This window comes from Chiroxiphia lanceolata, chromosome 1, assembly GCF_009829145.1.
Source record: "Chiroxiphia lanceolata isolate bChiLan1 chromosome 1, bChiLan1.pri, whole genome shotgun sequence".
In the NCBI taxonomy this organism is placed as follows: Eukaryota; Metazoa; Chordata; class Aves; order Passeriformes; family Pipridae; genus Chiroxiphia; species Chiroxiphia lanceolata.
The window spans coordinates 135,437,825-135,464,601 of record NC_045637.1 but is presented as its reverse complement, the minus strand read 5'-3'; the positions used below and the strand labels follow the sequence as shown (position 1 = coordinate 135,464,601).

Here is a 26,777-nt window from a genome sequence, read left to right as displayed (position 1 = left end):
GGGCAAGTGCTGAAATAAGGTGTGATTACAACTTGTCCTAAATTTTGCTTTTGTTGAGAAAAAGATATTAAATTTCTTGAATGTTTATTAGAGGAAATGTTTTCTATTTCTTATTGTGTTTCTTTTTTGCTGATTCACAGATTTTTAACATTCTTTTTTAACTGTAGACTCAAGTGTTAGTGATAATGTCCCATCAGTTTTATAATGCTAAATACTACATGTTTTCTAGTTTATATACAGAGGATGTTATGGGATTTTTCAAGCTACTGCTTGCAATATTGCACCAGGGAATAATTTTCACCAAATCAGTCAAAATGATGGTGGTAGTTGGCGGTTGTGAGTGAGATGAACCTGATTTCCCAGTGCAATGCTCCTATCAAAATGACAAATGCTGATTCTGTGGTATCACACTGAAAAATTAGCTTTGAGGCAGCATTTTTAATATCTTCATTAACACCGTATTTTGGTGTTCTTCATCCTGCACCCCAGTGCACATACGTTTATCTGTTCATGTAGCATTATCTTGTAATGTATTCTGAAACATTACAAGGGAAATGCTGACGATGCTACCATTTCAGTAAGATCTTTGAGCCAATCTTCTTATTTTATGTCTTTCAGAAGACAAAATACATACTCCCATGTACTGTAGACCAATCTTGTTATACAAAACAGGGCTTTGTTTGGGTGGAAAAGGTTATACTACTGCTACCACAAGTATCAATGAGTATTAGCCTGTGAATAGCGTCTCAATTTTCAGGTGATTCTATGCTGAAGACAGTCATATTAAAGCACACTGCTCTTTTCCTGTGTGTTGACAACTGATGGACACACCCAGACAACTTTCAGCCTGACTACAGACTAATAGCAAACAGATCAATTTTTCTATTAGGAATGTTATGTTGTGAGAGAGACATTTTTGAGTAAAATTAGGTCATTATAAGGTTTTTCCTTTCGATATTATTGACAGCATCTCAGTATTGATCTAGTTACCGAACAACGTTGTGTTATAATATTTATGTCAGCATGTGGGACTTACTGGCAGTTGGACAGAACCCATACAAGTGGTCCACATTGAAGTCAGGCGTTGTTGCACACCAGAGCAAGCCATCTGACCTGCCAGCAGCAGTGCACTCGACATACCATCTACTACTCAGCTGGAAGGGGAAGGTACATGGAGCTCCGTTGGAATTTCCTAGCAGTGTAAACAGATCTGAGGGGACAAAGATAAATTTTATTACATGTACATGAATCTACATATCTGTACACTCCATAAGACTACATGGAAAAAGCATGGCAGGTGTTACACCAGTGTAACAGGGGAACTGCTGTTACCAGCAGTGTCTTTCGTGGAAGTTCTTGGTAGCGCTTGCAATTTACTGTTTGCTTTTGGGGTACACCATCACTGTAACAGCTGGAAATAGAGCAGTTTCATACTGTAGCCAACTATGAAAGAACTGTAGAGATTTTTGTCTCATATATTTAAATATAATTTTCTAAAAGTAGAAATTGTTTTATTATGTAACTTAATTTCCTATCATTCATTAAAAGTAAGCCATTGATTTAATTGTTAAATGTTGCGGGATTTTTGGCATCTGAAATCTTGTAGAGCAACTGAAGGTAGCATGCATGAAATAATTTCCTTGCATTTAATACTGGTCTATTACTTAGAGATTTTTGCCTTTCTTCCAACAATACTAATACAATCTCAGAAGTAAGAGTACACAGTTAAATCAAGTGCTTTGATTATAGTCATAGAGTGACAAAATGGGTCAGGTTGGGAGGGACCACAGTGGATGATCTGGCCCAACCTCCTTGCTTAAGCAGGGCCATTCTAGGGCATATGGCATAGGGTTGTATCCAGACAGATATTGAATGTCTCCAGTGAGGGATACTCCACAACCTCTCTGGGCAACCTGTTCCAGTGGTTGGTCATTTGCACAGTAAAGAAGTTCGTCCTCATATTCAGGTGAAATTTTCTGTGCATCAGGTTTTTTTCCACTGCCTCTTGTATTATTGCTAGGCATCACTGAGAAAAGTGGTTAATGCTAACAATTAAAAATAACCTCCACCTTTGCTTTAAAAGTAAAGAAAAAATAAAGCACATTTTTTGCACATACTGCATGCTGTCTGAACCTAAGCAGCTGTGTTTCTCCAGGATGGAGGATACAAGCCTGAATATGTGAACTAATCATCCTCTAGTCCACCATTACCTCAGGGGGAACAGCTGATGTTAGACTAAGGGGAGCAGAAGTCATAGAACCATATCTGTGATGGCAAACAAATGCATTCAATAAACCATCAAGGTTAACCTTTAAACTTTACCTTCATGGCCTCGAGAACACAAATCATCCATAGTTCCATAGATCTTCCATTTATTCATTGTCTCTGATCCTGTTTTCAGCACAATGTTTTCTTTTTTTTTGCCAGCACTGAGAAAGAAATCTTCCCCTTGGATTGCCAAGGTCTCATTTCTGCATTCCCATTTCTGGAATTCACTTTTCTTGTTGCATGGGTACAGAGAAATTTTAGCATGGTTTTGCTTGTAGGGCACTCCCAAACATTGTGCAAATGCCACGCTCATCAGCTGATGATCAGAGACCCACCTGAATTTTTGTAAGTCAGTGTTTTTCCTGCATGGGGCTGTAGTGACTGCCTCAGAACTCTGAGCACTTAAACAGAGCTTAATATCCTCATTGTATATTAAAAATATTTCACTGTCTGTAAAACAAAACATTCAGGATTACTGTATTTATGGTGAGCACATGGTGAAGGAGCTTGTGCAGAGAAAGATGAGCTGTTGATTCTATGCTAATCTGACTCATGTCAGGAGACTGCAAATATGAGTCACATTTGAAAGGATCAAACGGTATTTTCAAGACTTATTTCATTCTGGGAGGGAAAAATAAGCGCAGCTCATGTAAGTACATGTAAATACAATACAGAGAAATAAGAATCCATAAAACACATTATGGCAACTTCAAAAATGTCATCATTATAATGGAATTTAATTTTCTCCTGAAATGCACATTTCATTCAAGATTTCCAAAGGACACCTTACTGAAAATTTGTAAGTTTGCCATCACTTCATGCATTATAGATTTAGTTCATGTCGCATACACTTCCATGGAGTGGCATTTGTGCTTAATACAGTTAAATGAGTGAGCCTTCTGTGACTCTTGCTCCTTCTGGAATTGGTATGTTCTGTTATGGTTTGGGGTTTTTTTTTAGAATTAAAAAACTGAGTAATGGTGACTCATTATCTTGCCTTATTCCAGTATCCTTTCGTTAGTGTGTCCATCATAAGAAGTCAACACAATTCACACAATCAAATCACAACCATTCTCACAAGAGCTGGGCAGCATATGGAGGTACAGATGCTACAGGTGTGGACCTCTGTGATAGTGCAAATGTGAGTGTTGAATAACGTGCTTAACACTCCCAAAGAGTTACAGGCAGCCTAATTTAGTAATCCATTGAAACAAGTATCCCCTGCTGGTAAGGACTGTCCAGAACTGCAGCTGTACTATCGACATGCAAAGTAGGTCAGCCTGAGCACACAGCTGCATGCTTTTCAAAATTCCAGGAAGCATACAGTTATCACGTGGCTTTGGGTCATGAGGGACTGGAATTTGGACTACAAGGAATATTCTAGGACCTATGGAACAGAAGGGCAAAGCTTTACCCTTCAGTGCTCTGTACCTCAAATCATTACCTGGAAGCAGAGATACAGCATTGTTCCCATATCCATCGGATAGAATAAGACATAAGGGACAGTGAGCTACCCCTCCAAACACTAAAGTAAATTTCTAGAACTGAAGGATGTTAGGGCAAGCCACTGTTAAGCAGTGAACAGAGGAGAAAGTGTCTGGAAATTTCTGGGATGCTGTGACAGAAAGAATCATTCTTGAGCCCTCACAGGAAGTCCCTATATTACTTAGATCAGCTCAGTAAAACATGGAAGTGCCACTTCTGCAAATCTAAATTTGAGGCTGAGACCTAGTTTCTTCTTTTCTTGTCCATTTTGGCAAAATGTTTTAAATATTATTAAATCTTTAATTTCTTACTGCTAAAGAAATAGGTGCTTAGTGTAGTCCCCTAAGTTTCAGCTATTGTCCCTCATAGTATTTTTGGGACTAATAATACAAGTTCTTGCTGGAAACTGTGAGGTTCCTACTTGTGGGTTTGGTTCCCAGCTCACGGACCAGGCAGGGGACCCCCTTTTTGCACAAGGCAGTGCTGGTGCAGCTCACATGGCACAGCATCTGCTTTTGGAAGCTGTGATATTTATCCCACTCCGCAAATCTAATGAACTGAAGGATAAAGAAAAAATGTCCTTGAACATTGTCATCATCCTTACATCAAAAGGGAGCTGTGATCTGTCTTTAGTCAACTTCAGAGCCTTAACTATGCCTCTCCTCCTTACTCTGAAAGCTGTAATGGTTATTCCCGGGTTATTCTTGACTCCCATATATTTCTAATTTTTTTTCCACTGGCAGCCACGGTATTACATCTTATATCAATCCACAAGTTCCATCTCATCCCACATAATCTCATGCTAAGGCTACACATAAAACACCCTATTTAATTCCTTTTTCTTTTTGATTTTTTCTAAGTCAGTCACATATACAGACAAGGACTATGGACCACCCTGTGAAGTCCATCTACTTCACAGAGCAGACATAATCAATAACTAATTTTTACCCAAAAGTCAATCTTTATCCACTGATTCCCAGCTTTACCCCTTTTTTACTCTTCCCAACTCTTTTAAAGTAAAAAAAAAAATCATTTGTATCTGTCTTTTATAAGTTCCTGTGGATCACTCCTGTTAGGACAAATATGAAATGTAGAGTAGTCAAGCTGTGTGAAAATCTTAAAGAGCTTGAGAAAACAGCAAGACAACAAAGATGCCCACTTTCACATCCACTTTTTCAGAGGATAGGAAAAAATAGACTCACCAAGTGTCTGAAAAGCAGTACAAACAAATGAGAGGAAAACTAAGACTGTAGAAAAGGTCAAGTGTTTCATTTTGTCTTCTTATTTGCAAAGAGATGAGCTGAAATTGATTGTTGCAGTGGAGGTCCTTAAGGAATCAGTTGGTGCTGGTTCCTTCTCAGTTTTGGAGATTTTTAGTTGAAAGAGAAAACTCTGGGCTCTAAATAAGGAAATATCCTGTCACGTGTGGTATTTTGAAATCTATAAATAATTACAAAATTCAGACTTTGCATCTGAAAGTGAAATTTCCATCCATTCAAATGCAAGTGGCAAAGTTTTAACAGCTCAACATTGTTCCGATGAATTATTTTTAACATTCTTGGTTCTGCTTGAAATTGTAACATTCTGACCCTCAAAGACAAAGAAGTAGGGAGTGCACTTAAATGGATGTATTTTAAATAAATACCTAGGAAACTCAGAGAAAAATATATGCAAATTTCTCAGGCAAATAGGTCTTCACTGCTACAAATGACATTTCATTTGATGGAGTGAGCAATTTTAACTATTTCAGTGAAAAATTAACCCAGACAGGATAATTTAATTTTGCTTGGTGACTTGACAAACTGGGCACTATGTATACACCTGGCTTTTATCTACTCTGATTTATCAACTAGTAAAGCTACTCTGCTGCTATTTCATGTGAATTTATCTTAGAAGAACCAATACAAATTAACCAAATCTTTACAAATCCTTCTGTTAACCAGTGATTTTGGCAGAAAAACTGTCTTTCAAAATTATTTAATCCATAAAGTACAAATGAATTTTAATACCTAATTTTTCCTTTATACCAAGTGTAAAATGAGACAAGGAAAGAGGTCTTTTTTCAGACTTTACAAATGAGTTTCAGTCCTTTATTAAGTGAAAATGAACTTCAGCTATGATGCAAAATCCCCTATTTATTTTGAAGAAAAAGAAGGAAAAATATTCAGCTGAAATTGCCTTTCAAATTTTTCTTGGCTTTATTATGTAGACAAATCTCACAATACTTTCTGCAAGGGCAAAGCATCACTTAGTGTGAGAGAAGTACAGGGTCTTCAGAGCTATGTTATCAATATCAAGATTTTAAATGATGATATCATCTTGGAATTTTTTCATCTGTTAACTCTTTTCATTTGCTTTGCCTTTATTATTAGCCATCAAACAGCACTGAATCCAATTCAGTCTCAGTATTTACAAAAAACCCTAAAACATGTGTATATATTATAACTTATATGAAGGCAAAAAAGAAGGTGTAAGATCAAGAAGACTATCAGTAAAAGTAGTTTGAGTACAAAATGTCTTTTATTCCTTATCTTTTGCAATATGTTTTGTTTAATTGCCATATCTATAAACTATCAATCCATTGCCATGTGACATCCCCTCTACTGTTCTTATGCACTTTCTAAAGGTTTGATTTTCCCAGAGATCCCTGAGATCTTTTTTCCTTCAGTATGTCATAGACAACAGAGAATTCATAGAAGACTTAAACAAACATTTCACACCAAGGCACTGTGGTGTGCCCCACTGCTTTACTGGCCTGTAGCATGGACATAGTGCCCAGTTGTCAGTTTATTTATCGGAGAGGTGGAGGATATTAAGCAAAGACATCCTAAAATGAGCAGTCAAGTGAAATAAAACCAGAACTGGATTCTCCCAGCTTTATTTGGCATCTACTTTATTTTACAGTTTATTTATGCCTTTTTTAGTCATGTACCTTGTTCATGTTTCTGTTTTTCTTCCTGTTAGCTTCTCTTTTAAGGTAGATGACTCATTCGGTCACTGAACTGTGTAACATCTCTGCATGCTAAATTAACAACACCAAAGTATTATTATGTAATATGTAGATCATTTATTGATATGCCTCCATGTTCATAATTGATAAAAAAACATTCAAAGCCATAGAATAAGACTGTTTGCCGAGATTTATTTGTTTTGCAAAATCCAAGTTGAAGCCATGAAGGACAAGTATTTGCATTTCACTTGTAATATTATCACAAGCAAGATATATATTTGTGTAAAGAGTGAAGACAGGGACAACAATGGGGACAGACGGTCCATGTAAATCTCTGTTTATTCCAAACACCAGTTTGCTTGAGTAACAGTGTGCATGCTTCAGTACAGTATGGTGAGATATGCTCAAGGTGCAGGCACTAGGGCTGAGTGCTCAGCAAAAAGAGTGCTCAGTATTAGTCTTGACTCTGTATGCACTGCTGCCACAAATCTCTAAATAAAAAAACCACTATGGTAATAAGATTTAAATCTAAACTCCCAGTAGTCCTGTTGTTTTTCATGTTTGCCTAATTAGCCATTTTGTGCAGTACCAACTTAATCAATACCTGAGAATATTTATTGAAGTGCACAGAGCAATAGTTCTTCATCCTTACCAAAGGAATAACTGCCAGTTTTACTTCATAGTAGAAGTTACATGCATCTAATAAAGACTAAGATTTACTTTGTTTCAGCTATATTTTTTTAAGCTTAACTATTTAGTTTGGCTGGTTTATCCCATCAGACAACACTGTGTTCATTTTTTATTTTGTTGCTGGTAGAATCACTTTCATTGTCCCTTCCAGGTAGGGCATGGCTGCATTCTATCTGTCTGCTGCACCACCTCTCCTTTCTTGCAGTGCCACTTCGAGTTTTGAATGCAAAATAAATCATGAAGCTCATCCCTAATAAAATGATGAGGACCAGAGTAAGTAGTATCCACATATTCAGGTGACCATTGGCTTTGTCCCTTTTGGCATCTGTAAATAAATACAAAGCAAATAGAAATGGATTTACTGTAGCCATAAATAAGTATGAAAACTATAATTTCCCCCTTTTTTAATTACAAGGGTTAAAATCTATCATATTGTCTCTGGGTCAGTCCTCCTTATTGATTTTAGCATGCAGAAGAAGGAGCAAAGAGGGGATGATCAATTTACCAAAGCATTTGCTTATCCTGGGATGCCTTAAGTGTCCTGTAGGTACTGCTATATTATGCTGGGAAAGAATTCAATGTCAACTAAGTAAATTAATCCATATAAATAAATATATATAAACCAAATAAATAATAATAAGTTAATTAAAAATCTCAAGTTTTTATTTTCATGTATCTTTGAAACAATTTGGAAGGAAAAACAATCCTACCTTCCACATTTGCAGTTGCTTTAAGAATAGCTGTCAAAGATAAAGACAAGTGTTTAGTCAAAATCTAAAAAAGTCACATTTTTTTCCCGACAGTTTCATGTTAGCAAAAGGTCTGGTAATCTTCACATCATAATTTCTCCTGGGAACACATCTGCTAAATTAACAGAGATGAAAATGTGTGACAGATATTTCCTTTAATAAAAATGTATTGTTTTGAATATTAGAGCCCTCTTGCTTCTTTTTTGAAAACCAAAAAGTGTCTAAGCACTGGTAGTTTTTCTGACTGCTTTAGAAGAACTGCCTTTTCTCCCCTGATTAATAAACCACGTCCATTTCACCGGGTCTGATTCCTGCAGAGACTGGGAACAACTTGATCAAGTGCTGAGGATATTTGAGTGTTCCCGGACTGCACACAATTGCTTTGAGACCCAGCAGGCCTTAGTTTACCAAAATTCGTTTGCATCTATAATTAAATTTGTAAGCCCAAGTTTTCTTGTGCAGCTTTTCCCGGCTGTGCACAGAGGGCGCCATCGGCAAGGTTTTTCCTGTGCACTGGATGTGAGCTGGTGGGAGTTGGGTGGAGGCCACGGCAAGGGTGGATCTTCCTCATGGGCAGTGGGACCCCCAGGCAGAGTGGGATACACCAAGAGCTGGGCTGCTGCGGCAGCAGCAAAGCAATGCATTGAGCTTTCCTGTGTTTGTGAGCACGAAGGAAAAGCGGCTGTTGAATTTGTTCCGTGAAAGGATGCGGAGCTGGCTGTAATGGAATGAGTACTTAGTTGTGCTGAAACACTGTTCTGCTGGAGAACCCCGTGTCAGGGAATATCCTCTGTACTTTAGCTTGCATGTCGGGGCCACTCACAGTCAAACCCGTTGAACAAAGTGTGTGTTGACAGTGAGTTTATACTTTCTGACACATCTGGTAAGAAAATTAGCATTCAGTAGTGTCCATTGCCTGACTGCCAAAAGAAAACTAGGAGTTTTCCTAAAAGGAGGATTTTCCTTTTCAGAACATGCCCGAACACTGCTGAACGCTGCTGTGACTGCTGCTTCCTGCCTCAGCTGCAGCTTTGCTTTGGGGGTGAAAGGATTGAGCCTCAGAAACATCCTGAACCTCAGTGTTGTGAAACAGGGCAGGAAATCAGGCTTTTTTTCAGAATTAACAGTTAAACTTCAAAATAACCACATGGCTACTTGGCTCAAAATATTCTGATATTTCTACTTCCTGACCAAAGCAGATGGTGCTCAGTTGCACAGAAACACAATATTAAAAAAAAAAAAGAAATGCTAACCAAAACACTTCTACTCTTTTCAAAGGTCACTATATGCTCTCTGGATCATGCTTCCGTTCTGTTGTTATTTAAATAGAATTGCTTCATCCATCTCCTACTGGAACAGCATGTATCATAGTACAGCAAGAGGAAGAATAGCAAATTATTGATGCAGCCCTTGTTCCACAGGAAGACAATAGGAATGTTAGTAGGAAAAGATGGGGTTAGTAGGAAAAGATGTGTTTATGTTAGAGGGGAACAAAACAACAGAGGAGTTTAAATTTTTTTTAGAAAATATTGATAATTTTTAATTATTAATTGAATATTCATCACAGAATGTAAGAAAATCTGAGGTTATGAAGCAAGGAATCATGAATAGGGCAAACAAAAAAAGGATAACTCAACATAAAAATATTTTTTTCTGAACACTGTAACAGGTGATAAGCAGGATTGTTTTATGTTGATCTTTTGTAATGATCATATTGTGCTAGTGCTACTAAAAAAACGCATAAACAACAAGAACAAATATTAAAAAATTCACTTACTCTTTGGCTTCTTACAAATAAAACCCTTTTGGGAAGAGCAATGAAGGATACTCCAGTAACCCGTGGACGCAGACAACTCCACGCAATAATCAAGCCGGTCCTCTGAGGGCTGTCCTTCACTCCAGTTGACAAAGTCTAAGGCACTGTTGTCTTGCCAAAGCAGTTGCCCTAATGTTGCAAATGTTAGGATCAATACTAATAGGTCCACATGAAAGGTCTTCACCTTAGTGAATATTAATGCAATATTACTTTATTCAGCCAAATAAAGCAATAATACTTTCTTCAAAAATTCCATCTGCAGTTGTTTTCTAATGCATTTGATTTGATTTTATTTGATTCTCTTCTCAAAAAAGGTGTACTTGCTTTTCCACGTTATGATTTGCAGATTTTTCAGTCATAACTTAGTTTTAATTTATATTGCTCCATATTTTTGTCTAAGATACTAAAGTTTCAAACAGAAAAAACTAAATCTATGCTTTCTTATTCTGATTTCTAAATCATTATTTCAGCAGCACCCAGTGAAAATCAAGCAACTTTTATTGCAATGCTTAAACATATGCTTAGTTAAAATTAAAACTTTTCTTTTTTGTATAAACTCTGAAAAAAAATTTTGATGTTTCAATGAGCTGAAAATAATCTAAAATAAAATCCTTTCTGACTGTCTGTGGATTGACACCAATGTTTTTTTCCAGATGCGTGTTTTCCACTGCACTCTAGCCAGCAGCCTAAATTTCTCCATACAGAGATAGAGAGAAGCTTAATGCTGTGGGTTTTGGCTGGACACCCCCAGCTCCTACATGGGTGCTCCTCAGCCAGAACATGTTCCCCACTGGGAAAGGCTTTCTCACAGACCAGGAATAGGAGGTGTCCTCAGGGAGGGCTGAGGTCAGAATTTCTACTGTACTTCAATTAGTTGTTTAAAAACAATGTATCTTATTAATATTTTTGCCCATTTAATAAAGTCTATTTATGTTTATTTATAGTACTTAGAATAGTTACCCTTTACATTTCTGTAGATTCCTATCCAAAAGCCACTTGTCTTGCTTGTGTATAAGTCTGCATGTTCTACTAAAAAGTTGGATTCAGCTGGATCTTCTACAGAAGTCAACATACCACCTATTAACAAAACAACAGAAGATGATTGGAGGTATCTCCAACATAGTTACAGCTTTTGAGATAGGGTAAAGTTAATAATAAAACCTCCCCTGCAGGCAGGGAGTAAACAAGTATTTGAATAGAAACCACAGAATCATGTCCAGCTGTAGAGGAACAACACAGACAGTGACTGATGTCATCAGAACTGAAAGACACGAAAGCACAGTGAAGAAGATGATTTTTAAACACCAGGCAAAATGCACTATATTTTCAAGTGATTGGATGATATTTTTTATAGGAATTATGGATGATTATTCATTTGCTCGTTGTGGTTTGACAGGATGACATGTAGCAATTCAAACTGGCAATGGTGGTAAAGTAAGAGGTCCAAGAGGATCTAAAAAGATATTAAACAAAGGATCCATTTCTTTTGGGCAGTATAGTGCTTCCTTTTCTCTTTCACAGCCTCCTGAGACAGGGATGAGGCAGGTGATGACTCAGCAGCATAGGTGAAAGAGTGCCAAGGTGCAGTTCCTGGCCTTGGCCAGGACCAGATGTCCCCAAGGAGGGGGAGGGAAATGTTCGCCTTCCTCTGACTCTACAGTCTGCCAGGGAGCCTTGCTGGTCAATGGAGGGCTTCCAGGCAGCACATGCAACCCCTTTCATGTCGCAAAAAGGTGATATGTGTTAGAAAGAAGTGATTGTTATTATGATATTTACTTCGACTATTGTGTAGGGCAAAATATGGAAAAGAAGGGATAAGACCAGAAACAGGTGTTCTGCTTTGTTTTGTTTTGATTTTTTTTTAATTACATAAAATTTAAAATATTACTATAAAGAGAAACTTTGTGAAGGAAGAAATATAACAAGAAACAAGCACAGCTGAAAAATAAAACAAGGAAATCTGATCACCTTAAGTTCAACATAGCTGAAAAGCACAGAATGGTGGGAAATAAATGAGACATTTATTTCCCTTTTTTTTAGTATTTGTAGATTTTGCAGTATTACTTTTCAAGACTTTTTTTAAAGTCTTCTTTTTTATGTCAAGATTGAAATCCTATCTTTGGGTAAAAAGAATAATTACCTGATTGAATGCACTGAGTCACAGACTGAGCCCAGCTCATTTCGTTGGCATTGAAGTAATAGCAGTGGCTTCGGAAAGGAATCCAAGATATGTGATCAGATTCAGGACATGTTCCAATATCCTGTGGGGGATCAGAAGGAAGTACATCTAGAAGAAATAAGATATTATGGATACTTTCTTTCAGTAGGGATCGCAGTTCTTCAGATATGAAATCAGGTATTAAAAACACCTTTTCTTAAAAGTACTTAAAATATTCTTTGGCACACAGTGCTAGAATTATCAGTGACTAAGTCAAGAGTGACTATGAGGAACAGGAATACTCAGCGGCAAGTGGATGACTCAGTGTGAACCTGGACTCTTCTGTGTTACTAACTGAATCAGACTTGGACTGTCTCAAGGATATTTGAGTGTTCAGAGATTTTGGTTCTAGTTTATTTTGTTATAATCAACAAATTTGTATAAATAAAAGAAACAGTAAAAAGCAGAAAAAAACCCCAAACCCCAAACCAGATAACTCCAAAACCCTCAAGATGTTCAAATAAGTTTGTTTTTAAATGAAATGTCATCTAAACACTAGTTTACTGTGGAAATTTCCCATTTGATATTTTCCTCAAGATAACAATCCTTACATAAAATTTCTTTCACTCTGACAATGCATAGAATAATTTAAGGCTCACTGAACGTTTATGTAGTAGCCCCTCATTTTCCTGCAAGCGATGATATTATGGAAAGAAACAGCAACATTGTCAGTTAGTACATGTGTTTTTAAAGCAAAAGTTGCGAATTAACAGATATGAAGTTCAAAGTATGGCCTGGAAAAGAAATTAAAAAACAAAAACAAAAACAAAAACCACAAAACCATATCAGAAGAAACTCTGAATTTCCATTAAGTCTGCGTCACTAGAGCTAAAATGTGTTACTGTATTACAAATGAGAAAGCAAAAAGGTTCAGTCCCATCCTGAGGTTTGCCTATAGCTTTAACTGTGTAGTATTTCTCAGCGGTACCCATAGAATCCCTAGGAAGTATGAACTTTTGTTTGGATCAATACCAGACTCTTTTTTTATTAGATACAACTCTCCCTCCTTTACCCAGTTTTTAGAATCTTATAGAAATGATGTAATAATCGGTGTATGAATGATGCATATATGTTGACGAAACCAAATTTATTTTATACTCAGTGGACTTCATTTATTATAGGCCTTCCCACAAAACCCCTTTCAGCAAAACATTTTACATTCTAGACTTCATGCAAAATGTTTAATGCTCCCACAATCTCTATGAGCTGTCTGCCTGCTCCCAAGGCAGCTATCACTCCAGTCCAGTAAAATGGCAATATCTTGACTGGTGAATGACAACACCATCCAAATAAAGTATTGTTCTTGCAAAATAAAGGTAATGACATTACATACTCAGGCTTATTATTCCTTTATATGTACTTAGAAATTTATGTTTCAGTCCAAAGCAGATAAAGCAAGGTTTCTGCCATAAAACCAAAAATCACCATAGCTTACTCTCAAATTTTTTGCAGAGAGGAAGATGTTTTTCATTACAAGATGCTGTTTTCCAGGCCCCAGAGAGCTCCAGATAGACACAGGCTACTTTCTGTTTTGGTTCTCCATAGTCCCACTTAGAAAAGCTTATTTTCTCTTTATCGGTCCATCTATAATAGCCAGGATTCTAAAATTGAAGCAGACATTTAACATAATTTTTCTACACTCTTCATCTGCTGTTTCAGGTAAATGGAGTTGTACAAAAGTATGTTTTCAAAGGGATATACACGCCTCAGTTTGTATATCTGTCCTAGTACTGTAATATACTGGTTTAAAATACTGAATCAGGATTCAGCAACATAAAAACAAGACACAGCAGTATGCCTCCCATGCTGGGAAACATGAAACCTGTGGAAAGCTCTGGTGGAAACAGGTCTCAGAGCTGGCTGTCAAACAAGCACATTAAGCTCCAGTGGAGTTTTGAGGAGAAACATTCAGGAGTAAACTGTAGCTATCACTATGAAAAACCTGAGAAAATTATTACTTTGTAAGGAGGAAAAGATAAATATGCAGGAGCAGAAATTCATGAGTCTTTGTTTAGTATTCCTTCCTCCCCTTTTTTGCTGATAGTAACCCAATCATAGCATTTAACTGCACCAACTACAAATTTATTAATCTTACCACATTGCTGTTGAGCCCAATCCATAAAGGCTCTCCATATTGCACTGCCTGCAGCAGCAAGAATATATTACTGTAATAATCAAAAATGCTGGCAAGCTCTGAAGATTTCTTCTTGCAGGCTTTTCTTGCTTCTTCCCAATTCATTTTAGAAGGAATGATTAAATAGCTGCTGTTACCATAATGGATGAAATCAGAATCTGGAGCACTTGTGGAATGAAACAGTTCAGGCTCTGTAGGAAAGAGGTACAAATTTGAGAGGAAGGGGAAAATTACTAGCTGTCAGATAGCAGCATCACTTTTGAGTAACACATGAATATAATGTGGCAGCACAAGCATCAAGTAAAAGCATTTCTTATTTAAAACCTAGGAGACTTACTTTAATGGTAATTTGGAATTATTTTAAACTACAGTGTAAATAGTGTATTCAGGAATTAGGGGGAGGCAGAAAATGAGCTGTGTGTATCTATAGACGTACATTGACCAGGTGAAATTATGTAAATACTGGTCCCACCAAGTTCCTCTGCCCAGAGTTCTCTATGTCCCTCACACTCAGTGCAGGTGAAGTTCCTCCCAGGCACAAGCACAGGACAGGGTCTCCACATCACTTCAGTCTCAAAGTAGGGGTGAATTTCATTCTAAGCAAAGTTTGTGACCCAGCTGCTACATGTAGGATGAAGTGAAAAAGGAAATTGCAGTTGTGCCTTAAATTATATATGCGGAAGTAGAAGGCAAAGGCCTTAGAGCCAGTGATGGGGACAGAAAAAGGGACAAAAACTGTGTTCAGCTACTGCTGAGGATGCCCTGGCAATTGTTTTTGCTAGTTTCATCCTGGTGCATCTTGCTGCACTTGCATGGGACAGAGACTGTGAAACATCTGGCCCAGCTGTGTCTTCTTCCTGTATTTTTACTTGTTGCTCAGCAGTTCCCTGGTTTTATTCCTGCAAACTCTGCAGTGTAGCTGTGCTCCGGATATGTCTCCCACCCTGAGGCTACGTGAAGAAAATTAGAACTTTTGCCCTTCTGAGTATTGCTGTTCTTATGATATGAAGGCGTTGCTAGGGACCGACAAGCAAACTAACCAGCTTAACTGGCCTCACTTAACCCCTCAGTTGGAGGTCACTGTTGGATTTGTCTTTCTGTACTGTACTTGCAAAATAATTGGATTCAGACGCCTATATCTGTGACAGTTGGGTAAAACACAGATGGCTAAACATTTCTGTCAATAGAGAACAGGTATTTTGAAGGCACAACTCTTCTAGGAAGCTGGTTTGGGCATTTTTCTCATGATGAGGCAGGTGAATCCTTCCTTCAAAGTATCTGCTTGCCACATGCAGGCAACTGATCTAAGTGTGGATATCTACAGGGTAGGCAAAGTCAGCCTCTCTGAGTGTTGATAGGTGTGCTGATAGGGTAGAGGTCGTAAAGCAAAAACTTTTCTATAGTCCTTATTCCAAAGTGACTTTCGTGACTGGAATTCCTTAGCTGGGGAAGCAGCCCTGCTTCTCTCACCCCGCCTGCTACACTCACAGCCATGCAGTTGCAACTGAGGACTTAAATGCTCAAATTGTTCAGCAAATGTCTTGCAACAAAAAATACCTCTGAAAATTAAAACTTACTGCTGTCCATCTGGCAAATATAGCTTTTTTTATGCTTGCAGTTAGTATTTTCCCAAAATCCTTCTTTATCTACAGATCTTTTCGTCATTGCAATACAGTCAGTCTAGGAAAAAAAAACAAACAAAACCCCAAATTGTTGCTGATAAAGTGCAAAATGCCCAGAAAAATAATAGAAATAGATGTGAGAAGAAAAATGTAAAGCTTTCTTTTCTAATTTTCTGGCTCTTATTTCAATTTATTGCTTCTTGGAAATTAAATGTATTATATATCTTAAGCAAATGTACTTTCATTGGCAGAGTAATGCAAGAACTTTTGTCAGTTTATTAAAATTCCCGGGAGTGTATCGACGTTATTTTTACTATGTAGTTTATGTTAATCTGTACTGAATTTGTTGGAGTTTCATTTGGATTCATGCCATACAAGGTAAAACAGTAAACCAAAGTAAAAATCCCAGCTAGTAATATGGAATATTTTCAGTAAATATAATAATTCTAATAAATATAATTAATTCTAGCAGTAAATATAATACAGCATTCGTTTTCTGCAGTTCTAGACTTCCAGAAAGGAATGACAATAAGTGTGGACTCTAAACATGGCTATTAATCTCTGAATTCAGCTTTAAAAATTTGTTCTTCAAAATATTCAGTTACCTTCTGCTTTAAGGTATTGAAAGCAAGATCTTAACTGAGATAGAAGTCAGGCTGGTTACTTGGATCTTGAGTATGTTATCTAAGCTGCGCATTTTCTGATGTTTTTCTGTTTACTTGTATTTTTTCTGTTTACCTCGATATACTTCCGCTCAGCCATTACATATTCATCTCTAAGTGGGAATCCTCGTGCCCACTTAGAATAGTCAAATATGCTTCCATCTGTCCAAAGATATGTATCCTCAGAGATAATGTCATTCAGTCCAATCCATGTTCCACTGGCAATATCCTTTAGCTGGAAGGTGAGGAAGGCTAATAAAAAAATAGATTAAAAAAAAAATAAAATAAAAAGTAGCTAAGGAGTGTCCTTTTTTCAAATTCCATGTAAATGAAAGTACAAATAAAACAACCAATCATCTTTTAAAAATATTGGAAATATCAAGTTCAGTACTGTTAGACTATGAGCTAATGGTAAAAGATAAAAATAACAATGGGTAGTTGAACTGAAGCAGTTTGATTTCAGAGGAAAAAAAGAAATATCTTTTTGTTAAAAATTATTTAGGCTTCCTGGAAATATTATAGAAATGGGGGCTAGGAGGGACTTGGAAAGGATTATTCAGTCTTCCACAATGTAGCATCAGCTGCACATAAGTAATTTCTGATGGATGTTTGTTTACTGTATAACTTGAATATCTGTGAGCATTTCCTGGCTATAAACTATTACAATTTTTCCCATCTTCCAAGTCCATGGGGAGCAGATTATTCTTTTCCTTCTGCATGATGCTTTTGTATCTCACTCCAGTCTTCTCTCTGGATCAAGCAGTTCTGGGTCTTCCTTTATAGGTTATACTGTCTAGATCTGGAGGACATTTCAGCCTCATCACTAGATTGTAAAATGTGCTGGCTTCAAACATAGTGCTGTATGGCTCAGATGTCATACCTTGCACTTGATCATTGTGTATGGAGGCTAAATTTCCCCCTAATTCTATACAAATTCTTCTTGCTGAGTGCCAAGTTAGTCTCTCTTCTTCTCTGGATCCAAATATTTTATAACACTGCAGAGAGAGTAAAGGATTAGTAAGAAATTCAGGCATCAAAAACTTTGATTTGGATCAATTCAGTACTAGTCCCTGCATGCAAAGAGCAGCAGATAGGGGATTTGCTAAACATGAATCCTGTTGGCCAGTAAGAAGATGACACAGCTAATCACAGCAATGTGTGCACAGTACTTACACACCTGTGGGGTTTGTACTGGGGAACAGCAGACAACCTACAAAAGTTTTTGAGGAATTAAGTAGGTATCCAGAGTGCACAGGTAATTTCAGGGACATTACTGAAAGGTGACTGTAACAAAGGTGGATAGTGCCTTCCTAAATCTTCGTTCACGAAGCCTAGCCATGATAACTGAAAGGTGAGGGCTCCTCCCTTCTTGTGCCCTTTGCATAAAAAGTTTTTCCTATTGATTGCATTGTGGGATTGATGTGTGGGTTTCATTTGTTGTTTGTTTTTTGGGAGTTTTTTAAGTTCATATGTTCAGGTTTTTTGCTTAACTTAGCAGAAAGCAATGCTTGCTTGTTTTCTATATTTGATTTGACATTTATTGCTGTCTGTTACTCAGCTTAAGATGAGTTCTGTGATAAGCAGTTACATATGGAAAAGTGTGACCTTTCATATTTTCATCTCAGTGTTACTCAGAAAAAGGGTCTTACATTTACAGGTAAGGATAATGAAACAAGATTTCCATGCAGTAAGTGTGCTGAAATAACCAGAAAATTCCAAAAACTGGAAAAGTAAGTATGGCCAAAGGCATATGGACATCTACAAAAATTGTAACTTCAAACATTCAAATCACCTTTTTTTGGAGATTTAGTTACAAATTTGCCAACCTAGAAATTTACTACACTGCTAACTAGATGCCTCTTAATAAATTGGTGTATAAAGACAGAAAATTTATATGGTGAAATAAAAAGGATAGTTGGTTTCTTCATCTATAGAAAATCTGCTAAATATGGCTGAGATTTATTACTGCACCTTATTGTTAAACAAAAGCCAAGTTTCAGGGCATCCTCCGAGAGGTGGAAGTACAGTAGGAGCAAATCCTGAGTAAGTTGAATTATGCCTTTCACAGATAAAGGCATTTTTCACAGCACAGCTTATATCTTTCCAAAAGCCTGTAAAGAAATGGAATACAGATAATTATTGTACAGATTACAGAGAAACTCTGGTACCACCACTACAACATCACCCGAGACAGCATTCATAAGGCACAAATGAAACACATTGACCCAAATACACTCCTCCTTCCTCTGCCATATATTTGTCTCCTAATAGTGATGGCACGGTTTCAAACCTCGGCATGTTTGTTATGAAAAAGCGTCAGTATTTTGAACTACCTCTTTTTGGGGTAGCCTCAAATTTAAATATATACCAAACATTTCGAATTTTGATGCTAAATTCTTATCCAAATATTTCTTGTTGCCATTTTACTCACCAAAATCTTGTGACATTATCACACAGTTTTCATCATTATTTACAAAATTGGGTTCGTTTGGAGCCCAGGCAACATAGTTCACGGGGGTCTCATCCAGCCATCTGGAAGAAACAAGGGGACAGTGGCTGCCAGACAGACAGCTCCAGCAGTCAGTCACAAGGTCTGCTTAGGCAGAGGGCTAAGCAAGGTATCAGCAGTGACCAGTGGGTGAAGGCTCTACATATCCCAGAGAGGACATAGCCCCAGCATTACTGCTGCTTCTCATCTGTTTAGTACTATCGCATTCAAGGCCCATCAGCAGTTCATGGACTTCCTTTGCATCCCAGAAAGGTGTCCTCCTGAAAGTCTTCTACAAACAAATTGTTAAAAGAGGTTCTCTACCAGAAATTTCAGAAAGCCTATTGGATGAGATGTTGCTTACGCTTCTTGCTTCCAGCGCACATAACTTGAACTACTGAGATTAATCTGATTAAACATTTCTATATACTTTTTATCAAAACTTCCTAGACTTTCTCAGGTTTTCTCAGACATTGGAGATCTGGTCAGAGTAAATCTTACCCTTAGGTCGATGTCTAAAATGAATCGGGTGAATAACATCCTAAAATGAGCTGCCTCTCCTCACTAACTATGCAGGTTTGCTTGAGTGTTTAACTCAGTTCTTTCAGTGTAAGACATTAAGTAAAATGAGTTTCAGCCATGAACTTCTATTGGGTTTGCTCTCCCAAATTTGGAAAAAAAAGACATTGCTTAAATATAGAAGAGTGTTACACTTCTGATGTAAGACATCTAGTGAAAACTATCCAGAGGTCAGTTGCACAGGAGTTACTATATTGTAAAACAAAAGCACACACAAATGCTTCCTAAAAGCAAGATGAAATTACCATCATTTGTTGTCCATTACCATCATTTGTTGTCCATTACCAGTTTTCCTTTACTCACCTGAATTTCTTATCAAAGCTGACAACTAAGCCGATGAAATATGATTCCCGTTTGTGTTTTGTGTAACTCTAAAACAAAAATAATTAAAAGTTAAGCACTAACTCTTCCTCAACATCAAGCAAAAACCTGGAAGCCAATTAACCATGCCTGTGATTATTTTTTCCTATTTCCTTTTTTTTTTTCCCTGCAGGATTTGAGCCTCAGGTGAGAATAATGTAGGTTTAGATCCAGATTTCAAGCAGGCAACAGGGATATGTGGAACATCCTAGAGTAAGGAACTCACTGGACAAGAAAGCAATAATCACTGTGCTGAATACTACATATATTAGAAGAGATAAGCAACCTAGGCATGAACTATCCTTTGCTATACCTTTAATGTTTGCATGCCATTTTTCTCTACCTATTAAAAACAGCAGTAATTTCTTTGCAGATCCTGAGCAAGTCTATTGTTCTATAAATAAACAATGTGGGACAATAGCTCAGGACTCCAGCCTTGCCGAATAGTTAGTCTGTTCCTTTTATCATCTGCTCTGCTTCAAAATTCAATTTTAATTAATAGGCTCAGTGCTTACATATTTCCATAGAAATTGTCTTTTACTTTCATTGTCAATGACAACAAGATCTGCGAAGTTCTTCTGACAAATTTTCCGTGCTTCTTCCATGTGGACATGTTCTCTGCTGAAATAGTACTGCTTATCTTCATATATAATCCATCCATCACTGGTGGATTGATATTCTGAAAGATAAAGAATCGTATATAATACATTCATAATCTGGTCTGTACAAATTCTGAAAACTATACCATAATCAACTTTTTGAAAGAGGAAAAGATCCTACCAAGTTTGTAGTCCGGTACAGGTTTTAGCAGTGCACCTGTAAAATAAAAGATCATCATGAGCAACATTCCAAATACAAAAAAGCAGAGGGGTTTGCTTTATGTAGTTTAACATGCTTTGTGTAATAGAGGGAAAGAAATTTCAACAAACAAACAATGAATTATGCTAATGCATTTTCAAGAATTTAGAGCACATATCACCATATTAAATTATGTGTATAATTTAGAAACATTTATGTAGTGAAAAACATGTATTTTGCAGTATATATATGTATCACCAAAAGCACTGACTTAAACAATCCAGAATACACAGTAAACTCTTGGTAAACTGACTTTACTATGAAAAATTATTTTAGCATTTTTCTTGACATGCTATGATTAACTTTTTTTATATTCTTGGGACTAGAGCCAAAACACATAATCCAGCCAATATAGTAATTTCTAAAGCTTATCTACATCATAGTAAACTATTCGCAAGTACTGAAAGCTTAGTTCTTGTATATTGTTAATACTACACATAATTTCCAGTGTCTCAGTGCATTCCACCTTTCCTGATGTCTGTTTTTAAGAGTTCTGTAGAGCCATTAGATATGAAACCCAAGTTTCTAATTACAGGATGGACCAGGAGGAAGCAATTAAGCTGTCACTATTCCAGAGCCAGCTATAGACTCTCAAAAGTAGCTCTGCTTTCATTTGGATGACTGTTATTTTGTACTTCTGGACTACTAATTCTCCTAGATTTCTCCATTTCTTCTGTGGTTTGATGGAGAGGAACACAATAGTATAGAAATGACAGGAACACTTTGATGAGAAATAAGTGGGGAAAAAAATGAAAAATCGAGTAAAATTCTTTTGGAGTCTTTCAAACATTTTATTCTTAAGTATTTAGTGAAGAACAGAGCTAAAATTATTTAAATATCTTAATTATTACTTTACAGACTTCTTGTCATTTTGATTTTATTGTTTAATCCTAACATAGCTAACAGCATTCATTGGTTTTCTGAAAAATGAAGTATCTCGTGTAAATATGCGTCTTAAGTGAATATGAGGGATTAACATCTGAGCATGTCTTCTCTCATGTTGATCATCATATAATCTAGACTTGCAATAACAAGATCAATTTCTTTAATTTTTCTTGCTTTTGAAAGGTCATCTAGGATCAAGATAAATTGATCAGAGTTTTTGTGTCATGGTTTCTGAAGTACTTGTGAGTAATCTCACCAAGAGCAGAGAACCACATCTGTATAAAGCAGCAAGTTCAGCATACCAGATAAGGCTGCACAGGATGTGCTGCTTCAGACTGGTGTGCAGAAATCAGTGTTTGGATGGCACATTTGTGTGACTAATCTACCCACAAGGGAACAGTGATTCTTCCTTCTCGATTAAGCAATTTTTCAATGTTACCATGGTGCCTTATTCACCCTTTGAGGGTAATGGTTTGTTGGCAGTCATCAAGTATTAGACATACTCAGTGTTTTTTATATAACTGCTTATCCCTTCCCCTCCCTACTGTGCCTCCTACTAGTTCCCTGTGTGCATCCAATTTTCTTTTCATTTCAAGAAGCTTGTAAGAATCTCCTTCTCCACAGAGATGCACACAAATACTCAGTTTACAACCGGGATGTAGAAATAGGACTGAGTAAACAAAACAAGTTCTTTCATTATCAGTTGTCACTTGTGGTCTTCAGCCCATGCAGACCCCATTTTCCACCGACAGGCACCCCAACACACATCAACCAGGTCCGTTTTACGACCCTGGTGCCAGTTTTGGGAGTCTTGGTGTTGGGGCCTTGCTTTCCAGGCAAAGCTAGTGGATGCAGGAGTCCATCAGGGTTGCACCAGACTCTATTTTTGATCAGCTTTTCAGAGTTTCCAGTTCCTATAGCAACTGATCACTCTCTTTAGTTCCCATTATTTGTTTCACAGTGGGAAGCAAAGCTTTTGTCTCTGTTGTACAGAGAACTCTTAGTGTCCTGCATCTTTGGCTATCCTGGATATGCCTGAAGCAGATAGAAATACAGGGAGGAGATAAAAGGAGAGAAGTACCTTTGCTTTGCAAATTTATTCAATCCATGACAGAAGGAGATAAAGCCAGAGATAAAGTAATAGGGACATCTTTAACTTCCTGCATCTGAGTACAATTGAAATATCTCAATACATTTCTCTTGCTTTATGTGTTGCCTTCATTATAACTGGTTTTAAAATGAACAATTCCCAGTATTTTTCTTCCTTTCAATTTGTTTGAATCCATAAAATTTGCTTTTGAAACTTGGGTTTATTGCTGCAGTTAAATGAGGAAGTAACATACCTTTTTTTGTTTCACAAATCCAATTAAGCAAATGTTCACAGCGCAAATCATTCCAGCGCATTTTGGGTGATCTATTAAACATAACACAATGTTCAAGTTTTTCACGGTTGTTGGGTTCATCTTCATCCCAGTTCTCATAAATTACCTGTGTTGGAAATACATGTTAATTACCATATGATTTGAGCTGAGTAGAATTGAGATTGCCAGTATAATACAATTTCAGTATCTTATCATCTCAAATACCTTGTTTATGGGATCAACAGGAGTTCAAATAGGTCTGAGAGGGCTGTGAAAATCATGCTAATCAACTGAGTTTCCCAATCACTCCCTGAAGAAGGTGCAAAGATCACAGCGTACAGAAAAGCTGATGAAAGAAAAACTTATGGGTGGAGGAAGTCATGTTTATCTCACTTTATGAATATTGGCAACCTGACTTCCTGTATTGCTATACAGCGCTGTCTGTTTGGGGATGCTGCAAAGGTCTAAGAGCATGAACTGTTGAAGACGGGATATAACATGGTACCGGGAATGAAACAGAGGCAACTTTGTACTTCCATTAGTGTGTTAGGACAGTGCACGGGAACTATTCGGCTGCTGAATAAAGGGTTGCCATGCACCTGATGAAGATTTAAAAAGGTTGCAAAAGATGGCATAAAAAGATGAAGATCTTTATCTAAGTCGATTAATATACGGCAAATAAATACTCACAGGGGAACCATCAATCCAAGCAAATCCTTCGTCAGGATTTAAGAGAAACAAACCAATCCAGAAAGCCTGAGTGTTCAGTCCTTTGTCCCTAAAATAATTCATACAATATAGATTAATGAGTGTAGAAAGAGAGGCCTTGATATAAATGCTGGAAAGCATAGACATGCTGCTTTCTATCACACCTGAACTGGAAGCTGTGGCCCATAGCCAAGCTCATCCCCTGCACTCTGTCAGGGGATTTTATAGTGCTCTGTACTGGAATAAGTCTTACCATCTTTGAATATTAGGTAAAGGACAAGTGATGTGACATAGAGTCAGCTCAGGCTCCCGTGCCTGTGGCTGCAACAAAGCTCTTGGCTGTAGTATGAGTTCAAAGACAGAAGCTTTAGCAAAAGTAAAACATCAATAGAGTTATAATACAATTTAACTAATAAAAAATAGCGGAAAATGCTTTTCAACTGCTTTGATTTGCTTCTTGGCAATTCCTAAGTAGTTTATTTAATAGTTCATGCTATTTATCTTGTCATACCTATGAACCAAATAAAATAGAATCATATTTCATTCACTGCATAACACGAAGGTTTCCCTCTACAAAGATTTCATACTCTAAAGCAAAGAGACTTAACAGACAAAACCACATTCAACTTCTCACAATACTGAAATATATTAAAATGAAGAAAGGTGAGATCAAAAAACTTCTCAATATGACAGTTTTTAATCTATTTGAGAAAGTAAACCTAGATTCATCACTATATTAAACACTTTTGGTTAACTAGTTGTATATTAGATGTCATTGAGATGTCTTGGTATTATGGAATACAATCATAATAGTAATCTAATTTGGGGGGAAATAATGTCATAGCTTATCATGAGCAAGACATGGCATCTACAGTGCTATAAAAATTAATTAAAATTAATCACTGATTTCGGGAGTCTTCAGTTTATAGTCAGAAAAATTTCACATTAAGTCCTTGCATTTTGGTTTACATTACTGAGTAGCTGAAGGGTTTTTTTGAATGAGTTGGTTAAAGTATTACAGCCAGTTACAAAATACCACAGAGCTGAACATTTTATTTTCTCCCTTTTGGCAGAGGGACTAACTTGTTAAAAGTTGATCAGATCTGGACAACAACCTTGATAAAAACCTGTGATGAAAATTTCAAAAATATCAAAGCCTCTTTGCTTTGCTCAGCCTCCTGCTCAGGTCCAGATATATTTTAAGGAATTTTGTATTTAACATAGCAGGAACATGAAAAAGAGCTGTTATGCGAGTACTCACGATGCTAATTGCCATAATAAAACTTGATCTTCTCTTGTATTGATTGTGACTAGATTTCCACCTATTTCTCTACAGAATTCTTCAGCCTCAAACCAAGACTTCTTTTGGTTTCCCTCTCTCACAAAAAACTGTTGAGAACAAAAAATAAAAATAAATTTCTAATTGTGCAAAGGATATAAAATACGTGTAATTAAAATCAATGTCACTTTAGCACCCCTTTATTCTTGAGTGAGATAACATAACATCTGCCAAAACCTTTAATATTAAACATTAGAAATGTAAAGTGTAAGTATTTTTTTAACATCATCTATTTTTAAATAAGCCAAGAGTAGTATAGGCATCTGAGGAGAACAAAAGCTATCAGAATGTACAGAGGAGAAAAAAATAATCTATAGTCTAGTTGGAACTTCGACCACTGAAAGGTTCAAAGAAAGATAGAAAAGCTTTAGCCATGACACTTCACAGTAGAAAGCAAGAGATTTTTGAGAAATTGAAGGTGAAGGGAAAGGCAATAATTTGGAATAGAAAAGATAGCATGGATGGAGAAAGCTATTTGGGAGAATGTGGGCCGTGGCTGGGGGAGAGGTTTTTGCATGGTGGTGCAAGCACACAAATAGCTGCACTTTTTGCTATGAAGTTCGTGCATTCTTGAACTAAGGACATACTTACAGAACCAAATGCTTGACATTTTATTGAAAGGATAATCAACAATTTGGTAACTGGCAGAACCAATACAATGATAATTAGGCATGACACAGAAGCTGAGACCCTTGTAAATACAGAACTAAAATCAACTCTGGCCTCCCAACAGGCAGAAAGTCTCAAGAAAGCAAGAAGATACTTATATAAAGAACTGGAAGAGCAATGCTGCGTATTTACTTTTCTTTGATCTATTTTGCCTTTTCTTTCTCTGTATTTTTTTTCTTTGTAAAGGCATTTAAGTTAAATCAAGAGAATGCTCAAAAGCTTTATTTGCTGAAGAGTCACCAACTAAACCTGGATCTAAAAGTGTCACTAAGAGTATTGCATGCTGTGTGAGAAAAGGTTGGCAGAGGGGCATGTTTTTTCTTAGAAACATTATCTTTTGCAAGTGACACTGACAGTTCTTGAGATGCAATACTATGTTTTTACTGAAGTTTGAAACTCCTGGAAGCAAATAAATTAGGTGAGGTTCTCATCTGGCATTTAGACAAAAGAAAGCATATTTCTAGCATTCTGTGTTCATCATTTTCTGCTGTTGACTTTTATTATATTTGATGGATTTTTTCTCTTTTTTTCCTGTCCTCGAATACCAAAGAAAGGATCATTCCCAAAAAGTGCCCCAGCATCACAGTAACTCACGCTCAGACTCGAAGTGCAGGGAGACACACACTTACTCTGAAGCACGAGTCTGCCTGGGAGGATCCATCCCAACCTTCGGCACAGGTGGCCACAGGGACCTGTCCTGGAGGAGCAGTAGGTGGCACTCCCACTGCCCACTGTTTACAAAGATAATTTGATGTCTTCTCACAGCTAACAACATCCCATAATCCAGCTGCAGTTCCCATGGCAACACACCCTTGCTCTTTTCCTTTGTGATATGGAAACAAAATGAGTAAACCCAAGCCTTAAAAGATTTCTAAGGAATGAGACTTATGCTTTTATTCAAAGATGCAGATTATGCAGATTAAAAAAATGTCTTGG

The 26,777-nt window shown here is 37.0% G+C and overlaps 2 protein-coding genes and 1 long non-coding RNA gene across 5 annotated transcripts in view; 1 reads left to right on the top strand and 2 right to left on the bottom strand.

Annotated features, from left to right (window-relative positions):
- The window catches only part of LOC116782027 (macrophage mannose receptor 1-like), a 30,819-nt gene extending 25,676 nt beyond the window's left edge, over nucleotides 1-5,143 (bottom strand). For 2 of the 3 annotated variants that reach the window (XM_032678044.1, XM_032678052.1), the window contains exons 1-3: nucleotides 4,956-5,139; nucleotides 2,323-2,718; nucleotides 1,037-1,210 (exon numbers count right to left, since the gene is read on the bottom strand). In XM_032678044.1, coding sequence (XP_032533935.1) covers nucleotides 1,037-1,210; nucleotides 2,323-2,718; nucleotides 4,956-5,025 — 640 coding nt within the window. In that variant the 5' untranslated portion in view covers nucleotides 5,026-5,139. Of the gene's footprint in view, nucleotides 1-1,036; nucleotides 1,211-2,322; nucleotides 2,719-4,955 lie in introns of all 3 variants that reach the window. The other variant, XM_032678055.1, reaches the window with a different exon arrangement.
- A 1,660-nt stretch (nucleotides 5,144-6,803) lies between these two features.
- Nucleotides 6,804-26,777, bottom strand: part of LOC116782036 (macrophage mannose receptor 1-like) — a 30,795-nt gene continuing 10,821 nt past the window's right edge. Inside the window, exons 11-29 of the mRNA XM_032678064.1 lie at nucleotides 26,471-26,664; nucleotides 25,095-25,222; nucleotides 23,816-23,903; nucleotides 23,108-23,252; nucleotides 20,802-20,837; nucleotides 20,537-20,700; nucleotides 19,965-20,032; nucleotides 19,026-19,126; nucleotides 18,566-18,705; nucleotides 17,475-17,589; nucleotides 16,671-16,846; nucleotides 15,888-15,990; nucleotides 14,272-14,501; nucleotides 13,612-13,777; nucleotides 12,099-12,245; nucleotides 10,919-11,035; nucleotides 9,920-10,087; nucleotides 8,104-8,133; nucleotides 6,804-7,718 (exon numbers count right to left, since the gene is read on the bottom strand). Coding sequence (XP_032533955.1) covers nucleotides 7,480-7,718; nucleotides 8,104-8,133; nucleotides 9,920-10,087; nucleotides 10,919-11,035; nucleotides 12,099-12,245; nucleotides 13,612-13,777; nucleotides 14,272-14,501; nucleotides 15,888-15,990; nucleotides 16,671-16,846; nucleotides 17,475-17,589; nucleotides 18,566-18,705; nucleotides 19,026-19,126; nucleotides 19,965-20,032; nucleotides 20,537-20,700; nucleotides 20,802-20,837; nucleotides 23,108-23,252; nucleotides 23,816-23,903; nucleotides 25,095-25,222; nucleotides 26,471-26,664 — 2,555 coding nt within the window. The 3' untranslated portion in view covers nucleotides 6,804-7,479. The remainder of the gene's footprint in view (nucleotides 7,719-8,103; nucleotides 8,134-9,919; nucleotides 10,088-10,918; nucleotides 11,036-12,098; nucleotides 12,246-13,611; nucleotides 13,778-14,271; nucleotides 14,502-15,887; nucleotides 15,991-16,670; nucleotides 16,847-17,474; nucleotides 17,590-18,565; nucleotides 18,706-19,025; nucleotides 19,127-19,964; nucleotides 20,033-20,536; nucleotides 20,701-20,801; nucleotides 20,838-23,107; nucleotides 23,253-23,815; nucleotides 23,904-25,094; nucleotides 25,223-26,470; nucleotides 26,665-26,777) is intronic.
- LOC116782051 lies at nucleotides 15,393-26,711 on the top strand. The gene is made up of 3 exons (XR_004355105.1): nucleotides 15,393-15,504; nucleotides 18,252-18,324; nucleotides 26,392-26,711. It is a non-coding gene; the product is annotated as an uncharacterized LOC116782051 (long non-coding RNA).